General features: G+C 53.9%; 4 protein-coding genes across 4 annotated transcripts; all 4 read left to right on the top strand.

Moving 5' to 3' along the window:
• Nucleotides 1-666: 666 nt before the first annotated feature.
• Nucleotides 667-1,401, top strand: JKF63_00152 (uncharacterized protein; the record flags this gene model as incomplete). Its single annotated transcript, XM_067896204.1, has 1 exon — nucleotides 667-1,401. One exon carries the CDS (start codon nucleotides 667-669, stop codon nucleotides 1,399-1,401), a length of 735 nt encoding a protein of 244 aa, XP_067752361.1.
• A 10,555-nt stretch (nucleotides 1,402-11,956) lies between these two features.
• JKF63_00151 (uncharacterized protein) lies at nucleotides 11,957-12,754 on the top strand (the record flags this gene model as incomplete). Its single annotated transcript, XM_067896203.1, has 1 exon — nucleotides 11,957-12,754. The coding sequence occupies one exon, from the start codon at nucleotides 11,957-11,959 to the stop codon at nucleotides 12,752-12,754; it is 798 nt and encodes a 265-aa protein (XP_067752360.1).
• A 1,208-nt stretch (nucleotides 12,755-13,962) lies between these two features.
• JKF63_00150 (uncharacterized protein) lies at nucleotides 13,963-14,331 on the top strand (the record flags this gene model as incomplete). Its single annotated transcript, XM_067896202.1, has 1 exon — nucleotides 13,963-14,331. The coding sequence occupies one exon, from the start codon at nucleotides 13,963-13,965 to the stop codon at nucleotides 14,329-14,331; it is 369 nt and encodes a 122-aa protein (XP_067752359.1).
• Nucleotides 14,332-15,762: 1,431 nt separating this feature from the next.
• On the top strand, nucleotides 15,763-19,389 carry JKF63_00149 (uncharacterized protein; the record flags this gene model as incomplete). The annotated part of the gene is made up of 1 exon (XM_067896201.1): nucleotides 15,763-19,389. The coding sequence occupies one exon, from the start codon at nucleotides 15,763-15,765 to the stop codon at nucleotides 19,387-19,389; it is 3,627 nt and encodes a 1,208-aa protein (XP_067752358.1).
• Nucleotides 19,390-23,714: the final 4,325 nt, after the last annotated feature.

Raw genomic sequence — 23,714 nt, 5'->3', positions numbered from 1 at the left:
TGTGAGAGGAAGCGATTGATCTCTCTCGCTTTGTGGGTAGGTGTGTGTGTGTGTGTGTGTGTGTCTGCTGCGCTCTGATGCCACCTGGCACGAAAATCGGAAGCGCACCACCGCTCCCCCCCCCTCCTTCCCCTCCTCCCCACCCCCAGGACACACACAGGGGAGGAAAAAAAAGGACCTTTAAAGTTTATTATTATGCCCCCTTTCATTCTTTGACAGACAAGCGACAAGAAAGGAATAGCCTTGTGCGCGTTCTCCTTCGCGTCTGCGCGTAAAAGATGGAGTGGCCGTCAAGGTGACATGGGTCAATGCCTCATGCGCGCTAAACAGGAGACTGAATCTCGAGGTGCAGCGCTGAACGCCGCGCTCGGTGCCCGTTGCGCAAGGAGGGAAAAAACCAAAAGACTGGCAGCTCGTTCGCCTTTTAGCTCAGCGGCGATTTGGCGTTCTTCATTCTTGGTCATTCTCTTGCTTGGACGGTTCACCTTGTTGGCACAGGAGTTTGTGCGGCTGCAGAGGCATGCCTGCTGGCTCCGCGTTTTTCAGCAGTGGAGTCAGCCATCGAAGGAAGGCGCAACCGTTCCGACCAGAAGAAGACGCTACCGCTGTTAGTGTGTGTAGGAGCAGAAAGCTACACCTGTTCGCAGGTATTGCCCTATCCTAAACATGGGACGACTCGAAAAAGGCCCCACTCGCTCGGCCACCCTCCTCTTTGCGCCTCCACGTTCTGCCCTCTTTCTGCTTTTGTTTTTTCTTCTCTCTTCTGTGCAATTTTTGGCGCACCATTTTTTTTTTTGCGGCTTCACACCCGGTGCTTATTGGCTCGTGTGCAACAATGATCACACCGCATCGCGTTTACATGCGCGCAAAAACGATCGCTGTCTAAACTTCCACCGGGACATTTTTTGTCCCCCTCCTCTTCCGCCTCCACACCCACTTACTCCCCTCTTTTTCATTTGGCGACTACACACGCGCAGAATTTCGCTTTCCCGAGTCTTCTCCCAGCTCTCATCTTTCCCCCATTCTTTTTCCATCCCCCTTCCTTCCATCATCATGTCCGCTGTCACGTGCTACAAGTGTGGTGAGGCCGGCCACATGTCTCGCGTCTGCCCCCGCGTCGCGGCGACCCGCTCTTGCTACAACTGCGGTGAGACCGGCCACCTGAGCCGCGACTGCCAGAGCGAGCGCAAGCCGAAGTCGTGCTACAACTGCGGCTCGACGGAGCACCTGTCCCGCGAGTGCCAGAGTGAGGCCAAGGACGGCGCCGACACCCGCTCTTGCTACAACTGCGGCGGCACCGGCCACCTGAGCCGCGACTGCCAGAGCGAGCGCAAGCCGAAGTCGTGCTACAACTGCGGCTCGACGGAGCACCTGTCCCGCGAGTGCCCGGAGCGCCACTAGGCAGCTGACGCAGATGACCGTGACGGTTTCGTAAAGGGGCGCACACAACACCAAATGATCGGTGAGGAGACGGGATAGGGTGTTCACTCACGTCAGCTACGGCTAACTTTTTCATAACACGAAGGTATCAGCATGGTTGCCGACATGATGGAGGGAGCACAAAAAAGAAATCAGCTTTTATTGGCAGTGTGGTGTAGAAAGAGAGAGTAGAGAAGGAATGGATATTGGAGACGAAGAAAAAAAGAATGCATGCCGCTTTCGGTGACGTTTTTGGCGAAGGGCAGACGAGTGGCATTCACGAAATTACCGGGAATAGCGCCTGTAATGCGTTTCGATTAAATTTTTTCTTTTCAGAGGGGGGAAGTCGGAGGAAGGAAGAAGGGCGAAGGAATGGGTTACAGAGGTGAGGGAACGAAAGACAAAAAGGTGCAATAAGCGAGATCACGTGGAAGGGGGCGTGAGGGGGGTGGGGTGGGGTGGGGTGGGGCGGGCTTGGTTGCCCTCCCACACACCTAGAGAGAGAGGAGAGTGGCCATTGTGGAGGGCGGAAAGGTGCTTCATGCGAAGACCACCAGAAGCGCGGCCGCGGTTGTTCACGGCAAACCTGTATGGGCTTGCTTTCTCTCTCCACGCACTTCTTCATTCGCTCCTTATCATCACCTTCATTTCTGTAGACGCACTTTAAACCCCTTACTCTGGCTGTCGTTAAGGTTTTCGTTTCTCCCTCTCCGGCTCCCCCAAAAGCTTTCGATGCAGCCCACGTGAGTGCCCTCTCCCGCACGGAGATGAGCGTTGCTTCAGGTCCCGATGCTCTTCTCAAAGCGCTCATCTTTTTCGTTTTCCTTGTAAGTTCGCGGCCCTTTTCTTTTCACTGTTTTTGTTTCTGTGCTTGAGGTGGTGAGGAGGTAGGCCTAGACTGCCACGGTGGTGGTGTCCTGCATCTCTTTGTTTTTTTCCCCTCTGGCTCTGCCCCCCCCCCCCCCAAATGCGAACAGAAAACCTGATACAAGAAAGAAGGGTCGCTTTCTGTTGCATAAACGGGATTGGACATCGCTAGCTTCCCACCTTTCCCGGACGTGCCTATCTCAGGTTTAAACAGGAAGGGAACATTAACTGGTAGATGTTTTGAAAGTGTACACCCCCCCTCGGTAACTACATGCGAGCGAAGTGGGGAGCGGGCAATATGGGATCTGTCCTTGTGCGTTTACCTCTTCCCCCTCCCTCTCGTCGTCGTGAATCGAGACGGCTGTTGGTGGTGTAGCTGCTTTTTTTTTTCTGCCATGTTTTTCGGCCTTTTCTGCATTACTGTGCGTGGCTCGTGTCTAGCTGAAGTCAACGGAAGGTTAGCGGGGGGGTGGGGTAGGTGGGTGGGCGGGCAGGGCGGAAGGGCCGCAGTAGTATACATGCGAGATGTTGGTCAGTGCGCGTGAAACATCTGCTGAAAAGGTGGTGAAATCGGACAACCGTGGTATGGAGAAGCTAGGGCGGTCAGCAGCGGATGTTAAAAAAAAAATGAACCGTGGCAGAAAAAAAAAGCCCTACGTTAGTGCTTTTTCTTCTCGCCTTCTGCTTCACCCCACCCTTCTTTTCCTATGCCCGGTTTCCGGTTTTTGTCATCGTGGTGCTTGGTTTTCTTTACCGAAGACAGACACTCTACCCCCACCCCAGCCTTTCCCCCCCCTCCCCTTCTTCACTCCTCCCTCCCCCCATTTCTTCTTTTTGTTCCCGCACTACTTCCGTATTTCACTAAATTTTTTTGGTTGTCTACTTTCCCTCGTTTCTCGTTTACGTAAATGAAATCATAACTTTTTTCCTTTTTTTTCCGTCTATTTTGTTTTACCAGGGAATCTGTGAAGGGTCATTTGCCTCTCAGTGCTACAAGACCAAAAGAGAAGGTGACCATACACACATATATATACATGTGTGTATGTATGTGTGTATGTTCTTTCGCTCTTTTTTTTTTGACCGATGTTTGTCCTGGTTTTCTTTGAGTAAACTTGTTTGACGTTCCCCACTTTCCTCAGAGAGTCTGTGTGTGTGTGTGTGTGTGTGTGTGTCCACGCATGCGCTACTAGGCAGTTTATCATTTTACAACACACACACACACACACACACACTACAGGAAAGTTGAAATCGAAGAAAGGGAAAAAGGTGAAAAAAATTGAAAAGCACGTTTACAAAGTAAATCGAAAAAAACTCAGCCCCCCCAACAGGAAGTACACACGAGAAAGAGGAAAAGGAATAAAGGCGCACCCCCTAAACGGGATCGAGCCTCTTATACCACCGCTATCGAGACCATTCCTTTCTTTCTTTACCTCTTTCGTCCTCGTCACCCCCTTTTCGACCAGGGGCCTGTTGAGAGGAGAGTATGTGGTCTGTGTCTCTGCAGAAGTACTCGCTACCAATGCATCCTAGTTACTCGCACACACTAGGTTATATGTCCCACCGCCTTTCTTCATTCTCAGTCCACCACCTTTACCCCCCTCCCCCCATTTTGTTCCTGTTCATGAAGATTTATGCCTGCCGGATTTTCTGTCCTCAGAGGAGTTCTCGCCGGGTACGCTATGCATATCCCTTTTCTCTGTTCCCCTCTAGTCTGCCCTTCCCCTCCATACATCTCTGCGTGTGTATGGGGTGCATAACATGGCGCTCTGTAGGGTGAATCGGCGCGCTCCTGGGAGAGGAGGCTGCGTAGCGAGCTTATAAGCAACAATCACGAATGGTTTGGAGCGACACCTGCGTATTGCCTCCCTCCCTCCTTTCTCTTCCCCCTCCTCCTCCCCGGCTTCCGCAGAAGTGGAGGGGGAGGGGTAGAGCCAAGCAAGGGCTCTCCCCTTGCAGGTGATGTCCCTCTGAGGAAGTGCGCTTGAACCTCAAAAAACGCGGAAGAAGCTTTCGAGCTCTCTGCCCTCCCCATAAGGCTTTTCAGCATTCTTGGTGTCGCCCATTCTTCTCTCCTTGGCTGCCCTCTTTCCCCATCTCTGTTTTTTTTTCCCCCTTTGGGGTAGAAGTGAGATGTGGGAAAGCAAGGTCGTGATGCGGCTTGGATAGATTATATGTGTGCACGTTGTGACCTCGGTATCCTGGTGTGTGCCTCTGCTCATCGAGTTTTGTCTCCCCTCCTTTCCCATCACACCCACAGGACGAGAAAAAGACGCGTTTGATTCCTAGCAGGAACCTATGCCGACGGGAACGAAAAGTATTTTGGACAAGGTGGTGGTGAAAAAAAAAGCACGATCCTCAGCGGTTGTTGCGAAGTTACTGTGCTGCTGCGAGGCGTCTGTGTGTGTGTATATGCTCAGAGGAAGAGTACCACTAAGCGTCGCGTGTTGAAAACCGATGAGCTACGTGCGTCACCCTCTCAGCTATTCGGGGGGTACAGAAGTGTTTTGACTGCATGCCGTTTCACATACCTGTACAGTGGTTGTCACCTGTAATGTTATGCTGTGAATGCCATTTTTTCCTCCCCCTCAGCGCTTCTCTTCTCCATGACAAATATCTGCTCTTGCCGGCGTACTATTTCTTGTGTCAACATTTTTTGTTCCCCTCCTCTTCCGCCTCCACACCCACTTACTCCCCTCTTTTTCATTTGGCGACTACACACGCGCAGAATTTCGCTTTCCCGAGTCTTCTCCCAGCTCTCATCTTTCCCCCATTCTTTTTCCATCCCCCTTCCTTCCATCATCATGTCTGCTGTCACGTGCTACAAGTGTGGTGAGGCCGGCCACATGTCTCGCGTCTGCCCCCGCGTCGCGGCGACCCGCTCTTGCTACAACTGCGGTGAGACCGGCCACCTGAGCCGCGACTGCCAGAGCGAGCGCAAGCCGAAGTCGTGCTACAACTGCGGCTCGACGGAGCACCTGTCCCGCGAGTGCCAGAGTGAGGCCAAGGACGGCGCCGACACCCGCTCTTGCTACAACTGCGGCGGCACCGGCCACCTGAGCCGCGACTGCCAGAGCGAGCGCAAGCCGAAGTCGTGCTACAACTGCGGCTCGACGGAGCACCTGTCCCGCGAGTGCCCGGAGCGCCACTAGGCAGCTGGTGAGATGTGTCGATTCCCTGTCGCTTGCGAATCACTGCGTAAACTGTTCAAGAACAAAGGCCAGCGGCGATGCGACTACCATGTCGTGAAGGTCAATCTAGAAGGAAGTGGCGAAAGGTTAGGGGTGTTGCCCTTCTTTCATGGTCGCGACTAGAAAGGAGGAGGAGGGTGTTTGTAGTGTGGTGTACATGGTCCCCCAAAACGCATGTGCTGTGAGCGCAGTCAAGCAACGCCGTGAAAGAAAACTGAGAAGGTATAAAATGTCGAACATGATAAAAGTTGAAACACACGAAGTATAAGTGTTGGGTGAGGGGGGAGCCCGTGATGTCATGCTTGTTTACTGTCGACCGTGGTGAGAGCTCCCCCCCTCCCTCTTTTTCCATCTGCAAAGGTGTGCGCAGCGTGGCGTTTCACTCTAATGGCCCCCATTTTCATTGTTGTTCGGCTATATGTCTCTCTCTCTTTCTGTCATGGATGTTGTCTGTGTGTGGGGTGTGTGTGTGCGTGCTATCCGTGATTTGGTTTCCTCTCTCGAGGTACGCGCGCAGCCCTTTTTTTGCTCCTTTCCATGTGCTTCTGCGTCTGCGGCCGCCCCTTTTTTCTTTTCATTGTCGCCAATAAATCGATTGCTTTCCATGCCATAAAAAAAAACCAGTGATAGGGGGAGTGGAGGAGACCAGGTGACAGAAGACAATGTAATATTTGTCTCCTTTCAAGCAGCTCCTCTGGCTTTCTCGACCGATCTCAGGTGAATGAAGCACAGTGTATCGCGTTTTCTTGATACAGGGTGAGTAGCATATGTTTGTGTGTTTCTGTGTGTGCGTGCGTGCGTGCTTCTGGCTGTGTCGCTTTCCCTCACTCGATTCTTCCGTACGTGTGCGTACTGCGTGGTGGGGCATTTTTTCATTATTAGCTTTTTCTGGCTAGTGACAATTGGAGAGTGTGCTCATCGACACAGATGGAGCGAACAGCGTAGAAAGAAGACAGGTCAGAGGGAGAAAAAACAGGACGAGGAAGGTCCGCGCACGGCCCCACCCGTGTCTCATATCTGACCGCACCGCACGGGGCATGTACGTACCCACACACTTCGCATACACACAGAAGATGCACAGGAATCACACACACACACACACACACAAGGGCCCCCTCTTTTTTTTTTAGCGGGCGAGGGGGGGAGGGAGGGAGAGAGGGCGCATACATATATATATAACACATATTTATATACCTTTATATATACCTGTTTTTTGACCCATCCCTTCCTCCCCCTCCTCTCTCCAGTTTTACTGTTTTCGTTTTAAATTGTTATTTCTGATGTTCGGTCTGACTTTTATTTTTACGTCTTTGTTTTCATTTATTTTTTTCCCATTTTCATCTTTTGACCTCTTTTCTGTTCTTGAAAGGCACTTCAAGAGTTGATAGTCGAAATCCTAAGAAAAAAGGGAGGGAAAAAAAGCATCGCACATCTTTTGTCTGAACATAAAAAAAGAATCTCGTCTGAAGGATGCTTCGTTGTGGCGCGCTCCTTCTGCCTTGCTGGCCTCCCCTTCCCCTTCTCTTTTTTGAGGAGTTGAAGCGTCTTTCCTTTTTTTGTTCTCATAATCTTGGCTGTTTATCTTTGAGTGGACGCGAGGTGATCTGTGTTTTTTCTTTTTATCATGCCGCTGTAGCAGACCTGGCAAAGAGTCGGGGAGAGGGTACCCCCCCTCCCCACCCCACCCCTCGCGTTTGAATACTGCGCACAGCTCTCTTCACCCCCCGAATTGTTACACCAAGGAGAAGAAAGGGAGACAGGAGGGAGTATAGTACGCCCACCCCCATAAGGCAAAAATAAAAAACGGGAGTGGGCGAGCTGAAGAGGTAAAGCGGCAGAAGGAGCGGCGCCACATTGGAAGAAAGATGAGGAGTACTCGAAGCTTGAGGAGTTTGCGACTGGGAACCACCCCAAAAAACTTCTCCTGCCCTCCATCACCAACACACCGCTCACCTAAAGCGCCAGTGTACACGAACAACAACCAAAAAAAAACAGTTGCAAAGGCAGGCGTAGACGCCTGCGCCCGCGTACATACACACATATATACGTACAGAGAGAGAGTTCATGAGAAAAATGACAGAAAAGAAAGTGCGCAGGGGGTACACCAGATGGCACTGGGGAAAAAGAATTACAGCACGCCTCTACGTGACAAAAAGAGATTTTTCAAATCAAAGGAGGCAAAGTCGAGGAGGGGGTGGCGAATAAGGAAAGGGGCTGCGAGGTAACACTGAGTTCAGGGAGAGAGATTGAGACGGCGAGCTTGTGATGGGAGTGACGGTGCAGCGGGCTTTCCGTGCGCTCCCCTAATTACAGAAGGTTTATCGTTCATGTCGCCTTCCGCTGGTTCTCTATGGTCTCTCTCTTCTTTGTGCTCGTGTCACCTCTCGCCACCCTCTCCTCGTGCTTTTCCCCCCCCCCCCGTTCCCTCTTGTCTAATGTACCCGCTGGTACACTTTTTTTTTTTTAATGTCCCCTGGTTCGATCTCATGCGTTGTGAATGTCTGCGCATCCACGATGTGTGATGAAAACGTTTCACATACCTCTATAGCCTTTGTATGTATCTATATATATATATATATATATGCGCACCCATACAGAGACTTCTCGGGGCTGAAGCGCCTCCCCGTCCCTGTTTTTTTTGTCTCTGTTTAGTGTGCGTGCGTGCGTGTGTGTGTTTGTGATAGTGATTGTGGAGGTGTGTGACCGATTTTTTTTCAGGGTGGCACTCCTACTTGTACTCGCAGAGCACCGCCGCTCATTCCTCCCCCCTCTTTTCCCATTTTCGTGGTGCACCGCCATCGATTCACCTCCCCACTCTCCGCTCTCCCCCCGCCCTTCCCCTGGTTTCCCATCTTCTCTCCTCCTTGATGTCTCCGCTAACTACCAATTAGAAAAAACAAAGAGACCGTGCTTGGCCATTCTCTATGATGAGAACGATGCCACATGGCACTCCCCAAGTCAAAGTGAGATGAGAATGCGGGGAAGGGGGGGGGGAGCACTATAGATATTAAAACCACAAAAAACGCGACGTGGGCGGATGCGGAAAAAAGAAGGGGTGGGATGAACGGCTAGTGAGAGGGTGTCATTCGATGACGACTTGACGTTACTTCAACAAGTGAGCCTTCGCGTGGACGTACGACACCACGACTCTTTATTTTTTTCCCTTTTTTCTACGATGGTCGATAACTTCGTAAGACATGACGGTAGTTCTGATTTCTTTTTCCCCCTCCCACCTGTTTCCCTTTGTTGCTGGTGATGCGGAGATGCGTCAGTCTGTGCGTGTGTGTGTGTATGTGTTTACACGATTTGTTCGGTTTTCCTTTGGCCGATCAGCTGTTATTCCCCCCCCTCTCGCACACACACAGACACAGACACAGACACACAGACACACCCGCACACAGCGATTAAAAGAGGACAGTGATGCATTTACCTCCCACTCTCCATCCCCCCCTCCCTGGTACGGCTGCCGCCATGATTTTTCGTCTCGTATTCTACCACTCCCTTTTTGTTTTTTTTTATTCTGTACTCTCTTACCTTTGGTACACACCGGATCCCACGCAAACCATTTCCATAGGTGAATGTGTGACTCGCAAAGGGGGGGACGCCTACGAGAGTGGAGCACAACACAACAAAAAAGGGGGTAGTGAGACTAAAAATGTGGGACGGGGTGGAGACGGAGCAAAGCACGAATGAATCGATAACGCGTAGGAGTGAGTGAGTGAGCGAAGAAAGGAGGAGTCTGAGGAGGAGAACAAGAGATCGAATGTTGCCAGCAGGACAAGTCGTCATTACAGTGGTGCCAAGGATTTTTCAGTGTCATCTACAGTAATGCTTGCTTGCCAGCTGTGCAGACGTGAGCAGAGAAGCAGAGGCGAAGAAGTGAGGTCGAGGAGAGAAGAATAGGAGTGAGAAGCGAAACGAATGATCAACGGAGACAAGGCAGTCACATTAGACACACACACACCTACACACAAAAAAAAATGTGAAGCTGGGATACGCAGAGAATGTCGTAGAGCTAACCGCCCATGTGGCAATGCAATAAAACAGTCAATGGAAACGCAACTCATGAGCTGGTTATACCATCCTAACCAGAGAAAGTGAGTGAGTGAGTACGTGTGTATACAAATTTACATTTATATACATATTTCTGTTGTCTGTGCTTGTCCATGGCGCGCGTGCGCGTGCGCTCTCTGCCTTTCTCATCTTTTTTCATTTTTTTTTAGTCTTTTGTGCGGCCTCTTGTGTTCCAGTTGGTTGAAAACACCCACCCACCCCCCTCCCTCTCTTCCTCCCTCCTCCCTGGGAAGTGGAGAGGGAGGGGGGGGGAACGTGCGGGACGGAGGCACGAAGTGGGACACTTGGAAGGAAAACGCGAGATTAGGGAGCAGTGACATGGTTTGACGAGTGGCACGATGAACCCTCTCTCTCTCTTGCACACATGCATCCCCCACCCTTAGAGACACATGCACAGACAGACAGCTATGCGGAGGTGGGCGCTCATGGGCAAATGTGTCCACCCTGACCATGGTGCCCCCAAACGGAGAAGAAAACCTCTCAATAATCTGTTCAGTCTCGCACAACTTTTCTTCTGATCGTTTGAGCTTGGCGTCTGGTGTTTATGTGCGTCTCTTTGCGTGTTGTTTGCTCGAGAGGAATGTTTTCCCTGACACTCATCTTGCCATGCCATCGCCTTTCACGAGGGTTCCCTTTTTTCCCTTTTTTTTGGTGACTGCTCAGTAGGAGGTACATATATATATATGTATATATATATATATGTTCCTGTGCGTGTGTGTGAGAATGCATGCATGCATGTCTTTTCTGTAGGCGTGTTTGGAAGGGAAGGGGGGGGGAGACGGGGTGTGGGGGATGGGGAGCAGGTAGTGGCCTTCCCTCACCAAGCCTCCTCCCCCCCCCCCTTGCCAAACCTCTGTTGTTGCTGCCATCTTCATGTGTGTGTCTTTTTCGTAGGTGTCAAAACTCGAACGGGAACAAGGAAAAGGTAAAAATACTCGAGGAGAGCACAAAGAAAAAAACACACAAACGGTGTTCAACAAAAACAGCAAAAGAAAAACAAAAAAAACACAAAAATAAAAAAATAGACAAAGTGGGCGACACCCACATCCACACAAATCTAAGCTTCTGCATGGCAGAAAAAAATACGAGAAGATATTCTCAGCGATGCACAACAGACACACGTGAAACGCACGAAGCACACGGCATATCAACAGAGAGGCAATGAAAGTGTATTTATATAAATTTAAGTAAAGTGTCAGGCATGGGAGAAAAAAAAACAATAGGTAGAACAAAGAGGGCATATACGAGCAACCCGACACCACCAGCGAAGATGCCTCTGAGTTTGTTTTCACCTTTTTCTTTTTTTGTTATGGCGTGACTTTCTGTCTCCTCAGAACTGTCAACTCTTTTTTTTTTCTTGCTCTCTGATGTGTCTGTGTTTTGTGTACCCTCACCGGTGTGTGTGCTCTTGTCCTCTCGTTTTTGTGTGTGTGTGTATTGTTTTGCCTTTTATCATTATTGGCTCTCTGTCGGTCTCTTCTGTCTTTTTTCCCCCATGTTTTCCTCTTGTTGTTTTTTTTGTATTGATTTTTTCAATTTTTGTATCATGCCGACATCTCAAAGCAACATAAACACAAAAGAAAAACACAGGGAGGGAGAAAAAGGAGTCGAGGTGCTCAGCTCACTCCGCAATCTCTCTCTCTCTTTCTCGCGCGCGCGCGCGCTCTCGCTCTCGCTCTATCTTCTCCCCTCTTTGGCATTGAAAGCCGGAGATGCAGGGAGCAGGTCTGCATAGGTAGGAGGCATCCGCCTACTTCATCCTACGCGTGTTGCAGCACTCGCGCCGTACACGCAACAGGCACAGGAGACTCAGAGAGATCTTGGTACAAGTGCAGTGGGCATTGGGCTACGCGACATCGCTTTGCACCAGTTGCTGACCGCACTTCTCTCCCTTTTCGTCGTCTTCCGACCACATTATCCCCCTTCCTGCTCCCTTACGCCGCCTCCATCTTGTGCTGGTGGGGAGGGGAGGGGGAGTGGGGAGGCTGCCTGTGTGTGTGTATTTGTGTACATGCCCCCCCCCCCTCTATATCTCTCTCTCTATATCTCCCCCCCCGCTTCGTGTGTAATCGGCTTCCGTTTTTTGTTGTTGACAGAGAAATCAAAAGATCAGCAGTGACGTTTGTAGGCGCATTTCCCCTCTTATCTTTCCATAGCACACATCCACAGCATCGCAAACAATACACAGTCGCGCATATATACCTGGGCGTGGCCTCATCCCTGTCTGCCTGTGTTTTTTTTTGTTCAGATCTGTACCTTGCGCCCTCGTTGCTCTCGCCTGGTCTTACAGTAGTCAGGGTACACTCTGCGCACACTCGCAATCACCCGCCGGCACCTAAAGACTTCCCCCCAAAACACACACACACACACACACACGCATACATACATATAGCGACTCGCAGTGCATCATGTTCAAAAACGAGTACGATAGCGATATCACGACCTGGAGTCCGACGGGGCGGCTCTTTCAGATCGAATACGCGAACGAAGCGGTCAACAACGGCTCGGCGACTGTCGGCGTAAAGGGCAGGGACTTCGTTGTGCTCGCTGCACTCAAGCGTAGCCCTATTGCGGAGCTGTCCTCGTACCAAGAAAAGGTCTTCGAGGTCGATGAACATGTAGGCATTTCGATCTCAGGGCTCGTGGCGGACGGTCGTGTTCTCGCTCGCTTCCTGCGCACAGAGTGCATGAACTACCGTTACATGTACGACAACGGTATGCCGATGAACCAGATGGCAAACATGATTGGCGAGAAATACCAGCGCCACATCCAGTACAGCGGCAAGCGTCCGTTTGGCGTCGGACTCCTACTCGCTGGCCACGACCGTCAGGGACCTCACCTATACCAGACGGTGCCGTCCGGGGACGTGTATGACTACAAGGCCACAGCAATAGGCGTGCGCTCGCAGGCCTCCCGCACCTACCTCGAGAAGCATTTTGAGAACTTTCCCCAGTGCACCCTGGATGAGCTGGTTTTGCATGCGCTCAAAGCCCTCGCCTCCGCCACCGCGGAGGGTGTAGAGCTCCATGTCAAGAACACCACCATCGCCATTGTGGGCAAAGACACCCCATTTACCATCTTGGAGGAGGAGAGGGCCCACAGGTACCTGGACGGGTTCAAGATGCGCCCAGAGGACCGCGTGGCAGCTGCCGATGACGACGACGAGGAAGTACTGCACGAGCAGCCTCTGGATGTCGAGGAGTAGACGCTGTTGCTGTGACAGGGCAAACGACACCCACTCGGCGTCCCTTGAAACTGCCGGGGTGTTGTTGGTTTGTCTGTGTATGCGGGAAGCGAGCCTACGTGTACTTTCATGCTCTCTTCCTTCCCCCCTCTTTTGAGGCGCGTATTTGCCCCACACGACGACGGCATTGAGGTGTGTGTGTGTGTGTCTGTCTGTCTGTGAAGAAGTGCATCTGACTCCGTTCTCGCTCTGTCGTTTTGCTCTCGCACGTTGTTTTCGCATATTCTGTCAGTTTTTGTTTTTGAGAAGGCTCTCTTGTGCCTATCGCGCGCGCGCGCGTGTGTGTGTGTAGGTGTGTAGGTCTGAGAAGGTGGACTGAGTGACGGTTCGCACGCGGAGGGGGGGGGGACGGTGGGTGAGTGTAGCGCCTTTTCCAGTTGTACTCCAGTCTGGCCAAATAAGGCTCGTGTCCATCTCTTCATGTCTATGGTGTATCTGCGCCCCTGTTTTATGTTGGGCACCTCGTTTCTGTGTTTGGCCGAGGCCACCAAGTTGAATATGCATGTACTCTCTGCAAGGAGTCCTCCCCCGAATCAAACCAACAACAAAAAAAAAGGAGTGAAATGCAAAGGAAATGGAGTGTTTTCGAGCTGAGCTGAGCGGGTGGGTGGGTGGGTGAAAGGAGTAATCTGGGGTGGAGTCGTAACTCGCGTGCTCAACCTGACCTTTGTCGCTTCGGCTTCTCTGGTCATGGGAGCAAAAAGACCACGCGCGAAATAGCGCCCTTTGAGACAGGAGGGTCATGTTTCTGTCTGCGTGTGTGTTGAGTTGGTGGACCCGGTTCTAGCCCCACTCCGCAAACTCCTTGTGTTGCTATACACGCTTACGCCTCACCTTTGTGATGCCCCCCCCTCCCCGCGTCTATGCTCGCTAACGGTGTCCTCCTACTTCTTGACCTTCTCCCCCCCTTTTTTTTGTTCCTTCCCTGTTTCGACTTCCCTGCCTCACATGCAAACATGCATCTCTGCGTCTCGGCACTTTTTTTTTCTACAGCACTGCAGTTGTATAGCGCGTGAGGGTCACCGCTCAACATTCCCATCCCTTTCCCCACACCGCCACCGCCCCTCGGCTTCCCCAAGACTACCAACAACAAAAACGTGGGGCTCCTTTGCTCTAAAATCAAAGGAGAACAACAAAGCTCCGAGACCAAAGAAAAAATACGAACAGGGATGTCTCGCAAGGCTGCTGCCGCCAAGAAGGAGCGCTCGCCTAGTGAGGAGAGCGTTCTCAGTGAAGACAGTATCTCGAGCCTTCCAGCGATCAAGGAGGCCCGTACGGAGGACGCGTCTGTTCCAGCTGCGCAAGCACCCCTGCATCAGCACTCTTCACTGGCTTCGTCTGCCGCCATGCCGACGGCTCCTGAGGAGGTTGTTCCTCTTGCTGCGCTCGTGGCTGTCAACGTGGACCGCAACGAGGAGGCCCACTTTGGTCTGCTGAAGGAGCCGGGTCCGCCGTCTGCAGATGTCCGGCGTGTCACGAAGGAGGGCGAGGGCGCACCAGCTCTTCCGACGGATTTGTTGCAGCTGCTAAGTGGGTAACAATTAAAAACCTGCAAGCCGCAGGACACGAAAAGATAGGTACCCCCACCCCCCTTCCCTCTTCGGCAATGGATGAGCTTCGACAGCACCCCGGTCGTTGCGGGATTACATGGAGAACAGCAAACAGGGATTCGCCTGCTTGGGTGCAGATGGCCACTTTGCTGTACTCCAAGGTGGGCTCTTGTGCGCAGGGCTTCGTGGTGATGTTGTCGCAGTTTTTTTTCTTCGATGTGGCAAGAGTTCTTCCTCAAGCAATAGTGCGCTCTGCGGGGTAAGAACGATTGCGTGAGTGTGGGCGAATGGGTTTTCTCCTCTTCTTGCATGTGGCAACGGCACCCCGAGTCTGGGAATACATGGTCCCGTGGTGGGGGCTCTGAAGCGTACGCATTGATTGATCAGTGAGGGGCCTCGGAGAAGGAGGAGGAGGAAAAACTATATATTTATATGAAACGAGCAAGCACACATAACAGAAGGCTCATACCCGTGTAATGCCTCGCTCGCCTACAAGAAGGGGGGTTGCTGTAGTGTGGCTAGAAAGCATGACAGCTCTTGTCTTCTTCTTCGGCGCTGATATCCCTTGCATGCACTGGCTTTCCGTGCGACAGAGCCTCTCTGTTTTTTTCTAGTACGGCGGCACAGGAAAGCGACAAGGTTCCTGTGTACGCCTCGTTGGTGTAGTCTTCCAGTTTTCCCCTGTTTTTTTCATGGTGCGTACAGTCTGCGGTAGTGACGCTACGGCTCTACTTTGGTGGCCCAGGTATTGTGTCATTCTTCCGTCCTCTTTTTTATCGCTTTCACCCTATTTCTTCACACGCCCGCAGGCTAACGAACGCCTTTCGCCCCTTCCCCCGCTCCTTCCACCTCCTCCTCCCCGAACACACCTACACACACTTGGGTGGGTGGGTGCTGTGTAGTAGGGAAATACACACTGGGTGAGGCGCACCAGAAAGGAGCACTCTCGTGTTCAAGTACACTTGGTTGGGTACTGCGCCACTATTGGCGCGCTGTGCTAAGCAGGGTTATATAAATATATATATTCGCGGTGGGCTCCCCCCACTCGGAACCCAGATTGGCTGCTGCATACATATAGAAGTTTCGTACAACCGAACAGATTCGTAACACACACACACACATACATACACAGGCAGCGCTTCACCTCAATAACTATTCCCCCTTTTTTTCGTTCCCCTTGGCACGAAAGCAGGTGTCTGGGTCTGCCCGCGTTCACCACACGCCTCTATTTCACATACGCCGTTGCATTCTTTTTTTTTCCAACTCCCCCACAGCACCGGGTCCTCGCCAATAGACGGCATCGCTCTTCCGTGGAAGAGGCCGCTTTCCGTGTTTCAGGAGAAAAGTGTACGTGAAAAGCTGTCTTCATCCTTCCACTTGCATCCTGAACCTTCTCACTGGCGAAGCGGTTTTCGTGTAATGTCGGCGAAGAAGTCTGTCCGGGCACGAGCCAAGGACTTTCCATGTGCGTCTCCGTGCGGCGAGGGGGCTGATGCGGAGTCCGCGACGTATGACGTGGCGCCCCTTCTTATGGATGATGCAGCGGCTATCCCACACCCGGGCAGCTTCCAGTCCCCGCAGAAAGCACCCAAGAAGGGGCCTCGGAAAGACAGTAACTCAACCGCTGCTGTGGACGGCCCAACTAGTGCAACGCCACCACCAACGTTGGGAGAGACAGAGTCTGCCTCCCCTGCGGAGTCTTCACTAAAGTGCCTTGTGGACGGCACCAGCTCCATCTCGAGTGTCACTGACGCGATTCTTTCTGTGTACCGGGGCGGGGACAAAGAACGAGCCCTCTGCACCGTTCTGAACGTATTGGCAAAGGCCTCGGGCGTCGCGGAAGTGGAGCTGGACACGAGCGCACTCGTGGACGGCGTGGAGATACGACCACTTCTGGAGGAGCTGTATGCACGAGTGCCAGAGAACTCGGAGGCGTATCTTGTCGTCAACAAGGACACCAAGTACAAATACTTTCGACGCACGTTCCCAGAGTGGTGCGTGTCGCTGGTGCAGGATGCTTTTGCGTCGGATGTGCTGCTGGACGCGATGTTTTTGCCTGTTCTCTCACAGTGGATTATCGCCATGAGTGAGAGTAAGTCACGTTCGTTTCGCCACACCGCTACTGTCACACTTCTTGCGTTTGTGCAAGCGCTCTCCAGCGTCGCCGTCAATCTGCAGAATCAGCTCGCGCTTCTGCGGACAAAGAAGGACATCAGCGCTGTCCAGCGGAAGCGGGACGGCGTCGTGGAGTGGCGTGATCACATTTTTTCACAGGCTATTCATCAGAGGCTACGGGACATTTCCCCGGATATCCGCCTCGCCGGATTCCAGGCACTCCGGCGTTGGATTCTAGAGCTCCCGGATGAGTTCATGACGAACAAATACCTGCGCTACCTGGGCATGCCGTTGCACGACAAACGGCCGGAGTTGCGGGCAGAGGCACTGGACACCATTTTGCAGGCCCTCGCCTGCGTCCCTGATGCCTACAGTCGCCTGCATTTGTTCCTTCAGTATTTCACCAACCGATTGGTAGAGCTCAGCAATGACGTGGACGTGCGCTGCACAGAGTTGGCTATTCGCGTTGTGGCCATGATGGTGCGTAGCGACAGCGACGTGCCAGAGGGGAGTGAGCTGCTAAACACTGAGAAAATCGATCAGGTTCTTTTGACGCTCTTCGACGAACGTCCGACCATCCGCGCTGCCGCAGGCATCTTACTGAAAGTCTTTATCCACTGCCGCACAGCGGCGGAGGAGAGCGAGGCAGCGCAGGTGAGTGTGGCCACTGAGCTACTGTGCTCCTTCGCCGCCACGCTGCGCTCGCAGTACCGAGAGTCTATGCCCGAGAAGTACTTGATTGACGCCCTCTGGACGCCTGAGCGCCCGCCGCTGTTGCTCACCGAGTTCCAGCCCATCCTCGCCGCTGCTCAATCTGACAAACCGCTCGACGCCGTGGTGGGCTTGCAGCTGATTGCGGCGCTGTTGCTGAAGCTCCAGGGACGACTTACGCTAGGGCCTTTGCCGAAGGATGACCGCCGTGGTGGCACTATCACCGCGAGCAGAAGGGTCCCGGCAGCTGCAAAAGAGGCGGCGGAGGCGCTGTTGCATCACCTCAGCGAGGAGACAGCGTGTGCCCTGTGCACTATCCTGGAAGTGCATCGCGGCAGTGGAGATGTTCTCCAGGCCGCCGCGGAGGTGTGCGCCGGGCTGGACCTCTCAACTTTCACTTCACAGCGGCACCACACGGCCATGTCCACCCTGCTATTGGAACTGCGGAAGGCAACACTAAACTCGCCCTGCATCGCTCTGGAGATGCGAGAGAGCCTCACCAAGGCGTGGCACCACTTGGCCTCCACGGAACACCCGCTACGTAGTGAAGCGCACGCGCATCTACAAGCACTTCTCAAGAACGTCGCAAATCAATTTTCGGGCGCGGTCGAGGCTTCGTCGAGGAGTCATCAGGGAATCTCGCCGGCAGATACGGCAGAGGTGTTGCACCGGTGGAGCCGTATGTGCCTTGTCTCAGGCCTGGTACCTATGGAGGCACACTGGCCGCAGATACAAGCGGCCCTCGCAGGGATCTTAGCGGCTCGACCAGCGGCCGACGCGTCGCTGGTGATGTTGGCGGTAGGCACCGCCGTGCAGTGTCTTCTCTGGCAGGTGAGCAGCACCGCTGACGAGGCGAACACCCCGCTGTACCTGGCGGATCTGAAGACGCAGGTGCAAAGCTTGGTGACCGGCCTGCTGGGGTATCAGGCAGAGGCGCAGGACGGGTTCGACGTCGCTGGTTCCACCGGCTGTGGTGCAGGTGACGACGCCGTACTACCTCTTGCGGAGGTTTTCGTGTACCTCTGTGATGTCCTTGCTCTCCCGTATTACGAGCGAGCCGAAGGGCAACAGGAGACGTTTATGCGGCTGCTTCGCGGGTTATTCGAGCGCGTTTCTTCCGAGCTGCGGAATGGGCAGGCCCGTCTGAAAAGACACGTGCAGGGGCACAGTGTCCAGCAGCAACAGCACTCGTCCGAAGCTGCGAGCTCCCCGACGGTGGGACTGATTGAGTTGGTCGCGGCGCGGCGTGTTTGCTCGCGTTTGGAGGCACTTCAGCTCCGGCTAGTGACAAGTGTTGCCCGCCTTTTTCTCTTCAAGCGCCTTGACGTCGCCTTGGCGGCGCAATTTCTATCGTGGTGGACGCACACGCCATCGAAGCCGGTCTCTGACACCTTCAAAAGCCTTTTTCACGCACTGCGCGATCGCGCTGGTGACAATGGCTTTACCCTTGAGCGTGACATTCTCCTCGCGGCGTACCATAAATGTGCCGAGGTCGGCGCGACGCCTTTTTCGGTCGAAGCGCTCTACCAGGTGGGCTTGAAACTCTCCTCGCTTCACTTCATCGGCACAGATCGGTTCTACTCGTGCTGCCCGGAGATGGTGCACTTTGGCGCCGATTTCGCCACGTCCACTGACCCGCTTCTTTTGCAGGCCGTGTCGTTGTATGCAGCGAAGCTGCATCCGGCTGACGCGCTCCACGTTCTACGGGAGCAGCTGAGCCGGAACAGTATGTTTACTGGAGCCACAAATTCTTATCTCTGTGCCTTCGTGACTGCCTTGCGAAAGGCAGCAAGACTTGACGACTCGATATCTCCGTCAACGGCTGTCGGGAAGCGCCAACGGGCGTTGGCTGGCCAGACGGAGCTGGCGGAAGAGGAGGGCATGCTAAACGCCATTACTCGGGGATTAGGGGAGCACTCGAGCACCCCCACAGGTGCCACTTCCTCGTACCAACACACCATTGGCCAAGAGCAGCATATCTCGGTTGCGTCACGGGTGGTTACCGCTGATGGGTGGCACGTTCGTGCTACAGGCGCGTCTCAAGACAAAGCGGAGGACGCCGTCGAAGTCGACCGTAGTCAAGGCCAGCTTATGCCCGCCGAGGCACGTCCTCGTCGCTCTGTTGTCAGTGTACCCACCACGCAAGAGACAGCACTGTCATCTCTGGTAGACGCGCTAGACGGCGACGAAGTGTTTGTTGGTACTGAAGAGTACGAGTAAGGGGCGGGGGGGGGGGGAGGGTATTCTCGCGCACTTGGCACACTGGCGCCGCGCTGTTGCACACACGCTCATGGAGAAAGACAACGACCCGGCGCAGAGTTTATGGATACGCTCCCAACCCTGGGGAGTGCATCTCTCTATCTGTTTTTTTTTTTTTGGAGGGGAGGTTGCGCGCAGCACACTTATCGAGGTGTAAGAGCGGCTGCTACGTTTCAGGTAGCTCCTGTGTTGGAGAGAGGGCCTCTGCCTCCGCCCTCGGCAGACAAACGAGCGGGAGGAGAGGTACTGGTTGTATATAAAAAACGATATGGTGGATCATTCTTCATCATCATAGAAGAACACAGCGCTTTCTAGCCACCGTTGATCCAGCCATCCGCGGTTTGGATCGCCGGTGTACGACATAGAAAGATGACGTACGTGCGCGCGTGTGTGCAAGAGCGGGTTTTATCCCCCGTTCTCTGTCCATGTGCCGCAGTTTCATTTGCTTTTTGTCTTTTCGTGCGTGCGTGTGTCGTAAAAACCGTGCCCGCGACTTTCGGTCTTTAGCCTCGGTTGCGGGTCTGTGTCGACCTCCGCAGATACAGAGGTAGACCTGAGGCTTCGTGCACACTTGTCGTCCTCGCGTGCGGGAGGGAGGGGAAACCGTGCCGCGAAGGAGAGTTTCAAATCATGGTATGGTCGGCAGGGGGATTTGAAGGGGGACGAGTGTTGTGACAAAAGTGACTATTGGTGAGGCGATGCAGCTCGCTCTCCCCCGGCCCCCCCCCCTCTCTCCCCCTCCCCCTTCCGCGGTGACTCGAGAGGCACAGTTGCTCACTCCCTTCGCGCTGGTAGCGATAGGCACCCGTGGTTGACACGTGTGCCTTGCTATGGTACTCTTTATGTTTTTCCCCTAACTTTTTTATCGCTGCATACAGTGTACATCACGCTTCTGTGCCAGCCAAGTGAAGGGGTGATGATGGCAGTGGTGTGTGGTGGCGCAATGCCAAAACAGATTCTCTAACATTTGACTACAAAAGACAATCAGGTCGCAGAATAAAAGATGTTCATATTGGAGAGCTCACAACATGTCGCCATTTTCTTCCCCCACCGGACGTGTGTGATCATTACGTGAATCACTTTTTGTGAGTTTGTGTCCCTGGGTTATGGTCACATCATAATGTCAGGGGGGGGCGGGGGTGAAGTGCGGCTGTATCCCGTCACTTGCTCTTGGCATGCTTTGGCCGTCACACTGCCCAGGTCTCTAAGCGCACTGATAGGGTCAGAAGGGAGGCAGTTTTTTTTTCCACGCCAGGTGGCTTTTTTCTTGTCCTCACTTCACTCCACCAAACTCAAATGGTCGACCTTGTGCTGGATGTGCGCAATAGTGTAGTACGTCGCTCCTCAAACCTATTTCGCGCTCTCTTTGTTTGGCTCCCGCGTTTTGCTCCGTTCATTCTGCCCTCCCCATTGAACACTCACCACTTACCAACACAATTGTACGAACAAAAAATGTATCCATGTTTCGTAGCCTCAAGGGACGTTGATCCAGAGTTTCTGCTGTGAGAGGGGTGCGCCCATTCGAAGGAATATCGCAGGGAAAGTACCCTGCCTCCTTTCTGATGATCAATGAGAACAAGCATATATCCGACTACGCTGCGCGCCAGCTTGCTGTCGTGCGCCGTCATGAGATGCAACCTCTAGTCCTTGAAATCTGACAGCCCACTGGATCTGCCCGCGCTTGCCCGAGTCGTGCCCGTGAGTGTGCTGCTGCTGTTTGTGCGTGTGTGTGTGTGTGTGTGTGTGTGTCTGTGTGTGTGCTTTTGTGCGACGGACGCGTGATGCATGATCAATCGACCAATAATCTGAGCACACCACCTGCGTGGTGGTGTGCGTGAGGTCAAACCAATGCAATACATATGGCTGACCGTCGTGTGCTTGTGCCTGCGTGAGGGCGTGCGCGTTTGTGTGTGTTTGTGTGTGTGGTGTTGCCGTGCGGTCGGCGGCGTATGCGCGGTGCAAGTGTGATGCAGAACATAGAACAATCACCTTGGGGGGCTGCCTCGCGGTGGCCCCCTCTGAAGCGTCGCTTTGTGCGGCCACTTGAGTGAACCCCTGTTAAGCGTCATCCGCTGACTTGCGTTCTGGCCGCGTGTGCGTGTTGCGCTGGTGTGCGGAGGATACCCACCTGCACTTCGCTCGTCCCGCTCGCATGTCGATGAGTGGTGCCGATGGATGGTGTGAGGGAGAGCGAGGGCAAGTGGCTGTGCGCGTGGTGTGTGCGGGGAGGGGGCATCTGATGATCAATGAGAACAAGCATATATCCGACTACGCTGCGCGCCAGCTTGCTGTCGTGCGCCGTCATGAGATGCAACCTCTAGTCCTTGAAATCTGACAGCCCACTGGATCTGCCCGCGCTTGCCCGAGTCGTGCCCGTGAGTGTGCTGCTGCTGTTTGTGCGTGTGCGTGTGTGTGTGTGTGTGTGTCTGTGTGTGCGCTTTTGTGCGACGGACGCGTGATGCATGATCAATCGACCAATAATCTGAGCACACCGCCTGCGTGGTGGTGTGCGTGAGGTCAAACCAATGCAATACATATGGCTGACCGTCGTGTGCTTGTGCCTGCGTGAGGGCGTGCGCGTTTGTGTGTGTTTGTGTGTGTGGTGTTGCCGTGCGGTCGGCGGCGTATGCGCGGTGCAAGTGTGATGCAGAACATAGAACAATCACCTTGGGGGGCTGCCTCGCGGTGGCCCCCTCTGAAGCGTCGCTTTGTGCGGCCACTTGAGTGAACCCCTGTTAAGCGTCATCCGCTGACTTGCGTTCTGGCCGCGTGTGCGTGTTGCGCTGGTGTGCGGAGGATACCCACCTGCACTTCGCTCGTCCCGCTCGCATGTCGATGAGTGGTGCCGATGGATGGTGTGAGGGAGAGCGAGGGCAAGTGGCTGTGCGCGTGGTGTGTGCGGGGAGGGGGCATCTGATGATCAATGAGAACAAGCATATATCCGACTACGCTGCGCGCCAGCTTGCTGTCGTGCGCCGTCATGAGATGCAACCTCTAGTCCTTGAAATCTGACAGCCCACTGGATCTGCCCGCGCTTGCCCGAGTCGTGCCCGTGAGTGTGCTGCTGCTGTTTGTGCGTGTGCGTGTGTGTGTGTGTGTGTGTCTGTGTGTGCTTTTGTGCGACGGACGCGTGATGCATGATCAATCGACCAATAATCTGAGCACACCACCTGCGTGGTGGTGTGCGTGAGGTCAAACCAATGCAATACATATGGCTGACCGTCGTGTGCTTGTGCCTGCGTGAGGGCGTGCGCGTTTGTGTGTGTGTGTGTGTGGTGTTGCCGTGCGGTCGGCGGCGTATGCGCGGTGCAAGTGTGATGCAGAACATAGAACAATCACCTTGGGGGGCTGCCTCGCGGTGGCCCCCTCTGAAGCGTCGCTTTGTGCGGCCACTTGAGTGAACCCCTGTTAAGCGTCATCCGCTGACTTGCGTTCTGGCCGCGTGTACGTGTTGCGCTGGTGTGCGGAGGATACCCACCTGCACTTCGCTCGTCCCGCTCGCATGTCGATGAGTGGTGCCGATGGATGGTGTGAGGGAGAGCGAGGGCAAGTGGCTGTGCGCGTGGTGTGTGCGGGGAGGGGGCATCTGATGATCAATGAGAACAAGCATATATCCGACTACGCTGCGCGCCAGCTTGCTGTCGTGCGCCGTCATGAGATGCAACCTCTAGTCCTTGAAATCTGACAGCCCACTGGATCTGCCCGCGCTTGCCCGAGTCGTGCCCGTGAGTGTGCTGCTGCTGTTTGTGCGTGTGCGTGTGCGTGTGTGTGTGTGTGTGTACTTTTGTGCGACGGACGCGTGATGCATGATCAATCGACCAATAATCTGAGCACACCGCCTGCGTGGTGGTGTGCGTGAGGTCAAACCAATGCAATACATATGGCTGACCGTCGTGTGCTTGTGCCTGCGTGAGGGCGTGCGCGTTTGTGTGTGTTTGTGTGTGTGGTGTTGCCGTGCGGTCGGCGGCGTATGCGCGGTGCAAGTGTGATGCAGAACATAGAACAATCACCTTGGGGGGCTGCCTCGCGGTGGCCCCCTCTGAAGCGTCGCTTTGTGCGGCCACTTGAGTGAACCCCTGTTAAGCGTCATCCGCTGACTTGCGTTCTGGCCGCGTGTGCGTGTTGCGCTGGTGTGCGGAGGATACCCACCTGCACTTCGCTCGTCCCGCTCGCATGTCGATGAGTGGTGCCGATGGATGGTGTGAGGGAGAGCGAGGGCAAGTGGCTGTGCGCGTGGTGTGTGCGGGGAGGGGGCATCTGATGATCAATGAGAACAAGCATATATC

The sequence above is a fragment of the Porcisia hertigi genome, chromosome 36 (genome assembly GCF_017918235.1).
Source record: "Porcisia hertigi strain C119 chromosome 36, whole genome shotgun sequence".
Classification (NCBI taxonomy): Eukaryota; Euglenozoa; class Kinetoplastea; order Trypanosomatida; family Trypanosomatidae; genus Porcisia; species Porcisia hertigi.
The sequence above is the reverse complement of the archived record's forward strand: the minus strand, read 5'-3'. Positions and strand labels throughout refer to the sequence as shown.